Here is a 13,325-nt window from a genome sequence, read left to right as displayed (position 1 = left end):
GTGTGTGTGTGTGTGTGTGTGTGTGTGTGTGTGTGTGTGTGCGTGCACGCACGCACCTTTCCTTGTAAATCTGCAGCTGGGTGGAGAATACGTTTTTTTTCTTTTAGCTTATGTCTTAAACATCACAACTAACAAGAATCAGTGTCGAGGTGGATTAACAAGGAGTAGTAGTAGTTGTATTTCATGTCCAGACTGCCTGCTACACCTGTTTCATGGTATTCAGCATGCACACACACACGCGCTGGTCTGTTCAATGCGGTGGAACTTGTTATCATAATAAATCTCCATCTGCGCAGTGTGTGGGGGGATTTTAGTGAATGGAAGATCTTTCAGATTTCATTTTGTTGCTTCATTCATTTGCAAAACAGAGAAAAAGTGACACAACGGAAAAAAGGAAAGCAGGAGGCTAATGATGAGGAAAACAGAGGAGGAAAGACGAGTGGCGGTGCTTGTGTGTCTGACAGGTAGTTATTAAACATAACGACTGTTCCTCTCACACAGACCAGTGTTTTTATCAGCCAGCTGGCCAGACAGCACAATACCCAGCCGCCATCGGCCTTCGCTCTCTGCCCTGGCTTCCTTCTCTTTCATCTCCGTTTCGTCATCTGCCATCACTCTCCTTTCTCTCCGCTCCTTATCTGTATGCCAATCCCATCATCTTCTCTCTCTCTACCCTCCATTTATCTTCTTGCACTTCTTTTCTTTCCTCCCATTTCCTGTTTTTCTGTCTCTCTCTCTCGCCAGCAGCCAAATAGATGGCATCAATCCTTGGCTAACCCTCAGCTGGCTGGTAAAAGCGACTGACATTATGTAGCCAATGTACGCACACACACACACATACACACACACGCAAACACTCTTAAGGAGGCGAGATACTGGCTTCAGGAATGGGTTGTGTTCATCAGAGAGATTTTAATATCACGTCACATAGTCACTATAACACACAACACAATATTGGCACTTTCCCAAAAGCAAAAAGGACAATACAAAATAGATAAAGCTCCAATAAACATTTAGCAGTCTCTTATGTACACTGGAACTGATGTCATGAAGGAGGGAGTGTGGAGAAGAGACGGTGTGCAGAGGAGAGTTGTCTATTTAATGGGCGAGTCCAGAATCTCCTCGTACTCCTCCCTTTGGCGGCGCCCTCCCCCGCGAGAGGGGAGCAGCTTCATCGCCACGAGCCAACCGACGCTCAGTATGACCAACACGTTCCCGACGACTTCCGGTGCAGTGGGAGCCAACGGCAGCACAGCCAGATGCAGCAGCATGGCAACGGGTACCTCCAGGCTCTGAGAGGCGGAGACCAGAGCCGGGTGGAGTCGGGTGAGGGCGTGCGTCATTCCCAGAAAGGCTGCCACCGAGCAGGCCACCAGGCCCAGGACCAGGCCCCAGGCTGGTGCGCTCACGGGCCAGGACCATCCCTCCTGGAGCAGAGCCAAGGAGGCCGGCGCGAGCAAGCAGCCCGTCCAGCTTACCGTGAACAAAGCTGTGCCCACTCCCACCCTCTCCTTCAGGGAACGATACCCAACCAGTGCCAGAGCCATCCACAGCCCGGCAAGAGCCGACAGAGACCAGCCAAACGCCCCCCGCCAGAACACGACCGGGTCAGTCGGTGCATCTGAGTTGCTCTCCTCTTCTGTGGGAAGCAGCACAAGCCCCAAACCACACAGTCCTGCAGCTATGGTGATCCCATCAGCCAATCCCAGCCTCTCCTCCAGGAGCAGGAAGGCCAGGGTCGCCGACAGCGCCGTGGTCGCCAGGCGCCAGGTCGTCATGCCGTTTCCAGGAGAGACGAAGGTTAAGGAGGAGTAGGCGCAGCAGAGAGAGAGAGAGTAGGCGATGCCGTAGCAGAGCAGACGGAGACGATACCCCTCTGGTCCGAATGGGTTCTCCCCCCTGTGCAGTGGTACAGCCACAGAGAGCAGCTGGACGATGGAGCGAACCAAGAGCAGAAACAGGGGGCCCAGGCTGAAGTGTTCGGAGGCCAGGCGGGTCAGGACGATCAAACAGCCGTGAGCCAGCGCAGCACCAACCAGTCCTACCCAGGTGAGCCGAGACGCAGACACAGAAGCCTCCCCAAAACTAGCCAGCTGTTCCCCTACCCCTCTCCCAGACCCCTTTGCTGCTCTGGCTCCCCCCTCGCTCCCATCTCCTCCCCCAGCAGCCTGAGGTTTAGTGGCCGCGTCTTTGTCTTTGGAGCCAAACAGAGTCAAAGGCCACCTCTTGCTCTCCGTCAGCTGCTTCCTGTCGGACGTCTCCTCCAGGAAGGAGCCAAAGTCCTCAAAAGACGGCGCGTCGTCGTAGCCTTCATCCCCGGGCTGGGGGAAGTGTGTGTGTACCCCGGGTTGTGGGGAGTAGGGGGTGTGCGTGGCATATTTGGCTGTGACGGTGTGGGGGTGGATCTTTACTCTCTTCTTAGAGCTGCCCAGGAGGTGAGTGGACTCCATTTTTAAACTTTAATGAAGACAGACACCTGCGAGGGAAGAGAAGGAACACTTTTAGAGCCACATAAAATATATAGTTTACACACACACACTCATTTTTCTCCCTCACGCTGCCTCTCTCTGGGATACTGCTTGATATCTCATATATCTTTAATATCCCAGATAACAATAGCAGTGACTCACATCTTCCCATGTGCCCCACGTGTTTGGCAGCGAATGTACGTTGCTCCCATCCCATCCCAGCAATCACCAGTTTAATTGTTTTTTTCCTGCGTGATTAGAGTTCACATAAAGTTCACAGTAGCAGAATCGTACAGAAGCATGATGGCTGATTAGCGAAGCTATTATCGCTCCTTTTAGTCTCCTTGGACATCATGACCTTCAAGGGTAGTTAGAGATTGTTGCCAATGACAGTTACATAAGCAAGTCCTGCCTGCCTCATTTGTCTTTTATCTCTGTCTCTATTTTCTTCTCCTTCACTCAACACATTCAAGCAGGGGAAATATAAAAGTATAGTTCACATCAGTCCTCTGTCTGTCAAAATATTAGATATGTCAGATTTTGCAGAAATAACAGCCATTTGAATCAGGCATCTCTTTAACTTTTCCCTTCAAGGTCCTGCTCCACGGATGACTAACCTATAACTGATATAGTCATATCTCCCTGCAGCAGAACAGTATGGTCATGCAGGTGCTATATGCGCCGTATACCCACTGCTGCATTTCAGGTTGTAAAACGCTCAGCAGCCCTCTGGCTTCTTTGGGAATGTGGAATACTTTCATACGGCGTAATATTTATTCATGCAGAGGCATGTGGATCACAGCACTCAGTTGTTGTGGCACTCGTGTAGAACTGCTATTAACAAAGACATTGCATAAACAATATTCAGCTGAATAAAGCCGAATAATAATAAAAGGTCCTCTTTCTTATGATATTTCGTATGAATGAAGAATTTCCAAGCTGTTTACTTTATTTGCTAAGAGTTGAATGTCACACTATCACAGCGAGGGAAACACATGGTCACTATTTACACACTCAAGTGGCAATTCAGTCACAACATGTGATTTAGCAACAGGACTAACAGTCTAGAGCCATGTTAGCATCTCTGTGAGACTCTACTTAGGCAAGCTGATTTAAACAGCTATCCAGTTTACCATGTTTACTGTCTTACTGCACGTGTTAGCATGCTAAATTAGCACTAAGCACAAAGTGCAGCTGAGGTCATTAGCTTTGCAGGTATTTACTTATAAACCAAATTACTGGAAGAAACTTTGAACCTATGATGGCATGAGATGGACAGATGCGTGTACCAAATGTCAAGTCCATCAGATAGCTGTTGAGACTCTCACCTCTTGGTGGCGCTAGAGGAAAATGTCATGGGATCATCAAAAGTTGTTAGGATACATCATTAGGCAACCACGAATGTCTGCGCCACATTTTGTTCCAATCCATCTTATAGTTGTCGAGTCATTTTAGATTGAACCACAGTGATAGACTGACCGACATTGCCAAATCACAAGGACAGAGCCAAAACTGAATAAAAAAACACAGAAATACTGCCAATGGGCAACATGGATAAAATCCTTGATTATAGCATAACAAATGTTATATGTGATATTGATGTTAATCACGAAAGAGACATTTTCTGGAAATAATTTATGGATGAAATAAGTAGACGTCAAGGTCAGTTTGCAGCTAATCGATCGTAGCAAATAAAACACCTGACAAACTAGGCTACAGCACATTAAAGAAAAAAAGGCAGACATCGATCGCCCACAATGACCTTACACATACGACCATGTAACCTGTATGACCAAACACCTCTTCACATCACCCAACCCTAACAATAACCATACACGCATGGCAAAGGTGCATCAGGCCATGAGCAGCATTTCAGTTTCATTATATTTTCCTGAGTTTAAAGGTCTGGATGAATGATCGGGTTGCAGCAGGCAGAGTAAAGCCAGCAGTTCTGGCAGCTTGCTGCTGTTGCTCACTCCGTTGGTGGTGCAGTCCTTTTGATTTGGTAGTAGTACGGCAAGCCAGTGAATTTGTGGCTGGCTGCAAGGCCTTTACCCTCCCTGGAGATGTTGAGTATTCCCACAAATCAGCCTGAATTGCCCTGTTACAAATTACAACAGCTCGAGGGGTCGCGGTGTGAGGGCTGGCTTCAGCGGTGCGCTTCTCTCTGGCCGATGGCAAACTCACTCTAAAATATGAGTTTAGAGGAAATGGCACTAAAGACCTGAAAGTGAATTATTCTTCCAAATGTTGAGCCTCAATTAAGTCTGTCTCAACTTGTAAATCTGCCCTGCGCTAAAATGATGAGGCTTAAATCTGGGTTGACTGAATCTGTGGCTTGGTTTCACAACTCCACAGCCCGCTGAAAAAAAGTAAAAAATAACCACAGGCATGAGCTTTCACCGATGACATTTGAGGAGCTCTAGATCTATTTACGCTCACCGAATAGTAGATAGAAAGATGGGAACCTGATCTGCAGCTCTGTGAAACCACAAAGAGCAAAATGAGATCAGGATGTTCCTGTCTGACTCTTCTCAGTCGGTAATATTTACTGTTCTGGATGGTGCAGCCTACCCCTGCAGTGCTGCTGCTGCTGCTGCTGCCGCTGCCACCACTGCTGCTGCTCTCAAAAGCTTGTTTCACACCTTACACAACCCTAAAGTGAGGCGCTACGAGGCAACACTGAACCTGCACAAAGTGCGGCCGGCAGCAGATAAAGCTTTGACTGCTGAGTCGGACAGAAAAAAACTGTTCCCTGTCCTCCTGGTGCGTTTATGTGCATCTTCTGAAGACTTACAAGCTTTTCAAAGCAATACCATCTTTGATATGGAGCATTAATAGGACAATCACTTTATGAATGGCTCTCCTACACTATTATTAATTGAACAGCCTAAAAGCATTATGCAGATGTCATGGCTTATTCATTTAAAGTAAGACTGATCACATCTAATATATTGTATAACATATTACTTTGGATGTAAATGTATACATACAAATATAGAAGTGGGTGTGTGTTCTTTGCTTAAGGCTGTTGTATGTTGTTATGTAAATCCAAGTGCATGTGTGTTTAAGTGAGTGGGTGCGTCTGGAACCCAAAGGATTCTCAAGGTTATCTAGGTTCCTCGGTGATGCGCCCCTGTGACGCCAGAGGGTTGACACACACATGCACGCTCACAGACGCTCGCACGCACGCGCGCACACACGGTGGGAAACAGGAGGGTTGTGCTGTATGTGTTGTCGCACTTAGGTTCAATCAAACAGTCGTTTACCATGGACATAACATCACATCTGTGCTGGAACCGACGCTGTTCGGCGGTTCGATCGCCGGCACCCTCTGAGGCTTTTTTTTTTTTCAGCATCCACAGACAGCATGTCTGTATTATGTTGTAACCTACAATGACAGCCCGACCCGTGACCCATGACGAATTCTTGAATGGGGAGAATCGCGCGCGCGCGCTCGCGCTCTGCATGCGCCCGCAGATTGGCACGCGGGCAACTCGTTCAATCAATGAACCCCGGCTGAGTGCGCAGAATGTTTCCCCAATTAGTGATCTGCTGCAATTTCGTATTATTGCATAATGTGGTCCGATCAATAAGCCGCCAGGTGGGTTTTTCACATCCTTCACCTAGTGTTTTTTTAAAAAAAGCCTCATCCGCCTCAACTCACCTGTTCTCCCGCAAACCAGCGGATCCCGCCGGGTTCAACTTCACTCTCGGTCAACCTCAGTCATTCACCGAGCCTCTCCAGCGCTCCATCACCTCATCTCGGCCATTTGTTCTTCTTCTTCTTCTTCTCTTGCCACCACCCTCTCCTCCTCTCTGTCCTGCGGCGAGTCTCCTCAAGGGCACCGCGACGCGCCTCAGCACGGCCAGACCGCGGCACCTGCGGCCACCTCACTTCGCTCTGCGGGGGGGAAATGTGGGCTTTGTGGCGACCTGCTGCCGCACGTCCATCCCTCTGAGCACTGATACAGATGCTCCTCCTCAGCTCGGCCAAAGAGCGAGACAGAGAGGGAGAGAGAAGGAGGGGGACTAATCATAACGTCTGAGCATGCGTGACACCAGCACTATATCTCCCTGATCTTTGTATATTATCTGTCAGCCCACTGTGTGTGTGTGTGTGTGTGTGTGTGTGTGTGTGTGTGTATTGTGTCTTCTGTAGAAATAGAAATAGATTTTTTTTATTTCTCTCTTATTCAAATTATTCAGTTTTTGGCATCATGCCCTGGGACTCACTTACATCAGCTCTCCCAAAAGTCCCATTTTTTTAATGTAAATGGTTTGTGGCAATTTTAATAATTGCTAATTAGTTTGGGAATATGCACCATTAAATCCCAACAGCAGGGCCTTTACACCAGGTCCTGCATTATTACTTAATCTTGAGGCCCATATTTGTAGAAGGGCCCAAGCCAAACACTATATCTCATACCTTCATTTTTTAAGACTGCACTGTGCTCATGTGGATATAATAAGCAGATTTCTATGTATATCTAAATCTGCCAAATGTATTCACTTGAAAGCGGCAGGATCTTTACCCAGAGCCCTCATGTGGGTTTATCCGGCCCTGATTGCCATGATCTTAGCTACGTACAGTATTGACAAAGCAGGTTCACAACATATAAAATCAAGAAGTTAAAATCTTAAATCTTCTTCTTTCTTATTTAGAAAATAGGTAGCTCTCTTGCACTGACAATGTGCTGTTGTGCAAGGCACTGAATGCCTAACTGCGCGATCTGTCTCTCCATACATTAATGCATGTGTAAAAGTCCTGTTGGTGCATGTTTGGATTGGAGGGATTAATAAACTATGCCCTCTTCTTCTTCTTCTTCTTCTTCTTCTTCAGAGAAGGATGCATCTTATTTCCATTTCCATGATAATGCCCTTTCTGGAACAACCTGACCAGCCTGCACAGAGCCCTGACCTCAGCCCCATCCAGCACCTTTGGGATATGACAACTGCAAGCCAGGCCTGATCATCACTGGCTGACCTCATTTATGCTCTTGTGGCTGAATGGGAGCAAGATTTGCCACGTTCCAAATCTTGTGGAAACCCTTTACAGTAATAAGACTGGAAAAGTGCGTCAAGTTTGGGTGTCTGTCCACATTATTGTCTACGTGATGTAGTTTAAATCTGCATGAAATGTGCATGTCATCATGTCTCTCTCTCTGTGTGAACACTGTGCTGCCTCTTCTGTGTTTGTGTGTCCTCCTTCCTCTAGCCAGGTCTCCATGGTTGGGTGGAGGTCTTGAGGCTCAGGTTCTACCTGGACAGCAGCACCTGAAGCTGCTCTCACTACTCTTCGCTTATGTTTTACAGTCTACAAATCTGCATTTTTTTCGTTTCATTTGCATATTTTGTGATATTTTGCTGACCTTCTTTGTGTGGCCTGTCCTCTTCCAGGTCGTATGGCTCAGGCCCCACTCGGTGACACTGGATCCACATTCTTTCCACAATAGGCCCCTTCAGCCAAATTGGGATTTGTGATTTTGGGCTATACAAATAAAATCTGATTCACTTTAATGGCTACAGCAGTAGTGAGAATGGTGAGAAGAGATTACATAAAGAAAGGCACATTTTGAAGGAGCTCGTGCAGTTTCTTTTCTCTGCTCGGCTCACAAACGCCACAGAACCTCTCACTCTCTCATCTATTTGCAAGCTGACAGTAATTGCTTTGACATTCTGCTGCCACAACACCTGTGTGCTCTGCTTCATTTCGGGCTGTATTAACCTTTGCCAAATGCAGCTGCGCTCACTGTTGTTAGGTTGGACCATCGTACTGTTAATGAGAAGCCTCCAGCTGCTGCTGCTCCTTTTTTCGCTGGCTCACTTCTCCACTGGGACCGCTTGGAGATGCACAGCGGTCAGTATCAAGATCAAATACAGTATGTACCCATGAGCATATGATGGGAAGCTAAAGGCGTCTCTCCATCTTCATTAATTGCCCCAGATATTTCGACTGTGGGAGTAATACAGCCAATAAATATCAGCAACACTTGATGGAACAAAGGTGACCAGTCTCTGTGCTACACGTTTTTCTCTTTCTATATCTGCAGTGTCCAAATGAGTGCTATGGAGAGTGGGCAGGTTGCCTTGCCAACCAATTGCTGGTGATTTCACTAATAAGCTCTTTACTCTGTGATGAGGATATAACGTAGATATCACTGTCAACAGTGCCATTTGATACTTGTAAACAATTAATAGTTAATCTGTGCTGCAGACTAGTGACTACAGCTGTAATTAGTTAACCTAAGCAGTAAGCAAACAGTTGCCTAATTAAGTACAGGACACACAGCAATATTAGCATTTATCTAGAGCCACGTCTCTGGCCAAACAACATCTAATTTAACATCTAATTGCTTAGCTAGTCGCTAACTTTGTCTATCTGACGAGTAGATAGCGCAAAGCATAGACTGTATAAAACACGGATGTAGTCTCTGTGCCGTCACCACAGGTTTTTGAAGGGCCTTTGTGAAGCTTAGTGTCAGTGGCTCCAGCCGTTGCCATCTTGGCAGCGCCTGACTTCGCCAAACTCTAGGCTAATCCAAAAATGGGCAAAGAGGTGGAGCCCAGTACAGTTGTCATGAACAAGGAAATTAGCTACAGAGACCAAAACAGGTTTTTTGTACCAGGGTGTAAACATGTTTATTTCTGACGTAAAGTTGAGCATTTTAATATGGGGGTCTATGGGGATTGCAGTGCTATCAGAATCTGGTGTCTCGTTGGAATACAACAGGGATTACGGATGCTCATAAACAAACCTGCGTCATCCCACTCAGAAGACTCTGAATTGAATTTGAGCTTTCTCTCAGGAGCCCTGTTCTCTTTAAAAATCACGAACAGCATTATGCAAATCAGGGATGTCAGACTCTACAGTTGGACTCTTTATTTATCTAACACAACCGGCATGATGTTTTCAGCTGCCCTGGAAACGCCGTGCACTGGCTGTTGGAATGACTTCAATATGGACAAATGGTGAACTGGTGGAAAAAGTGAATTTCCTTGTGAACTGTTCATGGGGCTATTTTTATAGTGGCAATGCTCCTCAGAGAGATGCATGGTGGTCCAGAATTTACCTGACAAACATTTCTTTCTTTATCTCCTCCATGCATTTGCCTTCAGCTATTTCTCTGAGGATGAGGAGGAATATCTAGCGTTTCCATGGTTACAGTGAATAAGAGACACATCGGACCCAGCTATTTAGGGCACTGTTTAAATCCCATCAACTACTCCGTGGCCAGGTTTTCGGGAATATGTTCATCATATCCAGACTCGGAGGTGCAGCCTCCAGGGAGGCGTTGGTGACTTGCTGTGATAAGAATATGCTAAGTGAAGCTGAGATGAGCTGACAGCAGGGAGGAAGTGGAGAAGGAGGGAGGCGAGAGGAGGGAGTTGAGAGGAGTGTAGGAGGGAGGGTGAGCACGAGAGTACCAGGATCCAGGAGCTTTCTGTGCTGTCAGCCTCTCCTGCTCCATGCCCGGTCATGATGAAATGAATTATGGAGTATGGTGGAGGACAGAGTGGCAGCTGGAAGGGAGACTTTGAGTGCGCTAAATTTGGCTTTTTCATTTAGTGTCTTTCGCTATATCTGCTGCAGCCTCATCTGTGTTTTCATGCGTGAATCTTTCCTCCTCGATCTCCCTCTCAAACAAACATCTATGTGTGTTTCTCACTCACACTTAAGCACACGTAGGTTGGGATGCTTCTCCGCCAGTTTCACACTTTTTGGACGCATCATGATTCTCAATCTGTCAGTCAGATCATTCAAGGACATTAAAATATTATTTTGTTGACAGTTTAGTTAACAGTTTGGTGCTTTCTATGATAAATAAGCCATCACTGATGTGGATTTGAAATCAGCATCAATCAATATTCCTCACAGTACTACCCTTCGCTCTGTCTCGGGGGATTAAGTGGGTCTGTTTTGGCGGCGTTTGGTGTTTATGAACAACAAACAGGATGTCGTTATTCAAAGCCAGGGTCCTTGGATGTCTGAGCGCTTGTTCTCATTACAGCAGGAGCTGATGAGAGCAGAAATAAGCGAACCACAACCGCAGACAGGACGCATTCATCACCGGGCCTCCACGGTGGAGGGGAGGAACGAGGGAGGAGAGGAAGAAAAGTGGACAAAACACCCCTGATGAGATTAAGATGGGGATTAAAATGAGGATTTATGGAAATTAGAAGCCTGGGCCAGTGTTGTTTAGCACAAACACACACACAAAGCAGTGAAAACAAACAAAGCTCCGTACGTATATGTGTGTGTCCACTGAGGGAGGTGGATGTGACTGCCTGGTTCACAAGTGGGGTTTGTGATAGACTGTAATGGCTTTTTCCAGCTAATATAGCACTCTGTCTCTCATACATTTTGCATCACCACAGCAGTGAAAGGAAGAGGGAGGGGAGGGGAGGGAGGGTATGAGCAGGAAGAGACAGAGGGGAGGCAAAATGTGAAGAGAGTCAGAAACGGGGTGTCAGAGAGGTTGTGGGCAAAAAAAAAAAAAGAACAGGCCTCAGGAGTGAAACGCTGCGAGCGAGGTCAGAGGAAATTAAAAATAGAGCAGGTGCACGGACGTAAGGCAGCCACGTAAATCTTCTGTGTTAGTCAGCAGCCCCGGCAGGGATGAGACACAGCCGAGGATAAAACCGACCTTTGTTGCACAGCTCTCAATACGTCAAATGAGCACGTTTCAGCATCAGTGAAGAGGGAAGGTTAGAAATGAGCCGTCAACAAAGCCCCCCCGGGTCATGTGTGTTTTGAGATGTTAGTCAGTGCTCTTGACTGCTGGAGTGATAACCTGCGATTACCTCGACAGTCTGAATGGCTTTGCCGCGCTGATGCCGCACCAGACAGCCTCTGTTGCCATGGTTACAGCCCTGGGATAAGTTTTTAGATTGTGGAGGATGCTCTCATTGAGCGTGTTGCGTGCTTGCAGCCCAAGTATGGCCATGTTTGCCACAGTTTCTCAGAGATCTGCGTCAAAACTGCAAAAAGTGGGGCAAAGGGAACACTAACGTGGATCCAGACGTTTTGATGCAGACGCCTTGAAAGTCTGCTGGTTATGTAACGCTAAGCTGCACCACGCATGCTTAAAAAGTAAGGTGTAGTCTAAGTGAAACACCTACAAGAGCTAAAATGCTGGGTGGATTTGAGTCAGATTAACCTGGAAAAGCGTCTGCAGAATGAGTTTAAGAGACTGTTCATGTTAAGGATTTTGGCTCAAAGTACAGACGAAAAAACATTGCAAAACACTGCAATACACTGCAACAACCTGCACAGACAGCACCCCTTGTCTGAGTTTGCCTGAACATGAACTGAAAAATAATGTACAAGACAAGAGGATAATCAGTCGGACAGCATCTCATAAGTGGTGCATGTAGGGTCAATGTGCTTGTTGCCTGTTTACACAGTCTAAACGTTTCAGCATTTCTCAGCGCAAATGTGACAGCTTACATATGCAAATTTTTAAATCAGCAATGAATCTGTTCATGAATGTATGTTTATTCATACTACATCCCTGCTGTGAGTTAGTATGTGTCAGTATGATCTTACATATAGAACTTATCAATTCAAACAGCCAGAGGGTACAAAAATGTTACTGTTGGGGTCAGATGTGATGTATCACTGTGGAGGCCTGGAGGAACAAACACAGTACAAAGTCATGATCTGCATTAATGCATGTTCAGAGACTTGAACCAGGGTCAATTCTACACCTGTTGTAAATGACATTTTGGCAGAATTGCGTGCAAAAGATTGCTGCTGGACACAGATGATGCAAAGACATTTTGCCATCCCACTAGTGATGCTCCGACATGCAGCAGATCCTCCTCCTGCTTTGCAATATGGCACTGATGTCATTCATGTTCATGTTTTTTATGGACAAAGACATCATGGTAGCCCCTGCTGTTCTGACCCAGTTCTGACGCCTTTGTCTAATGCTGGTAATATCTGAGCATACTCTGGAGAAGGACAACAGGAGCACCTACCTCGAGATTTGAGCATTAGAGAAGAAACTTGTTGACTATTTTCTAGCTTTAATGAATCATATAACCTGATAAATAAACTGACGGAACATGCTACTGGTACACAGATCATCCACCATGCAAGACTCTGACCTGCTGAATTTATCTGGGGTCAAAACACAAAACAAAACACTGAATTCCTACTTATTCCATTGTTGCTGTTCTGACCTCTGACCTCTCAGTAAAACAGGGGGAATGAGAAAAGATTCTCTCTATGGGAATCACAGACATGTGAGTCACTCCACTGGTTTGCATCTCTAGACCAGCTGAGGAGACGCAGAAGAGGCTTTCCCTGAAGTGGCCTTTAGCGAGGCGCTACACAACTACACAAATATCATGACGATTATTTTATTCATATATTACTCACATACTGACAGTCTTTGAATGTTAATGCTAATTCATGCGAATACATAAACAATAAAGGTTTTACGTATTTTTTTCCTCATTTTGTTTTGTCAAATGTCACACATAATTTAACTAAATGTTTCACGGAGGATTATTTCAAAGGAATTATGAAAAGGACGGCTTCATTATTGCTCTTGATGTTGTTCAATGCATTCGGCACCTGTGGAATGCTTTGCTACAGCAAACAATAACAATGTCTCAATGTGTGTGTGTGTGTGTGTGTGTGTTTGTGTTCGTGAAATAACCCTGAGGGGTGGATCTGGCTGCAGCTTTTTATGAGGAAGACGTGCTGTTGCTATGGCAAACAACGGTGCGTCTGTCAAATGAAACACCACATTTGCGCGTGTGTTTGCCGCCTTATGAATTACTGGGATTTAAAAAAATAATTTTTATCATCCTTTCTTTTCACACACACACACACGCACACGTAAT

At 46.1% G+C, this 13,325-nt stretch overlaps 1 protein-coding gene across 1 annotated transcript; it reads right to left on the bottom strand.

Moving 5' to 3' along the window:
- Positions 1-1,094: 1,094 nt before the first annotated feature.
- slc35g2a (solute carrier family 35 member G2a) lies at positions 1,095-6,238 on the bottom strand. Its single transcript, XM_041954596.1, has 2 exons — positions 6,136-6,238; positions 1,095-2,476 (listed from the first exon to the last, which is right to left on the bottom strand). Exon 2 carries the CDS (start codon positions 2,448-2,450, stop codon positions 1,095-1,097), a length of 1,356 nt encoding a protein of 451 aa, XP_041810530.1. The 5' UTR covers positions 2,451-2,476; positions 6,136-6,238.
- Between the last annotated feature and the right edge of the window lie 7,087 nt (positions 6,239-13,325).

The sequence above is a fragment of the Chelmon rostratus genome, chromosome 15, assembly GCF_017976325.1.
Source record: "Chelmon rostratus isolate fCheRos1 chromosome 15, fCheRos1.pri, whole genome shotgun sequence".
NCBI classification, from domain to species: domain Eukaryota; kingdom Metazoa; phylum Chordata; class Actinopteri; order Chaetodontiformes; family Chaetodontidae; genus Chelmon; species Chelmon rostratus.
This window is presented reverse-complemented; position numbering and strand designations above follow the sequence as displayed.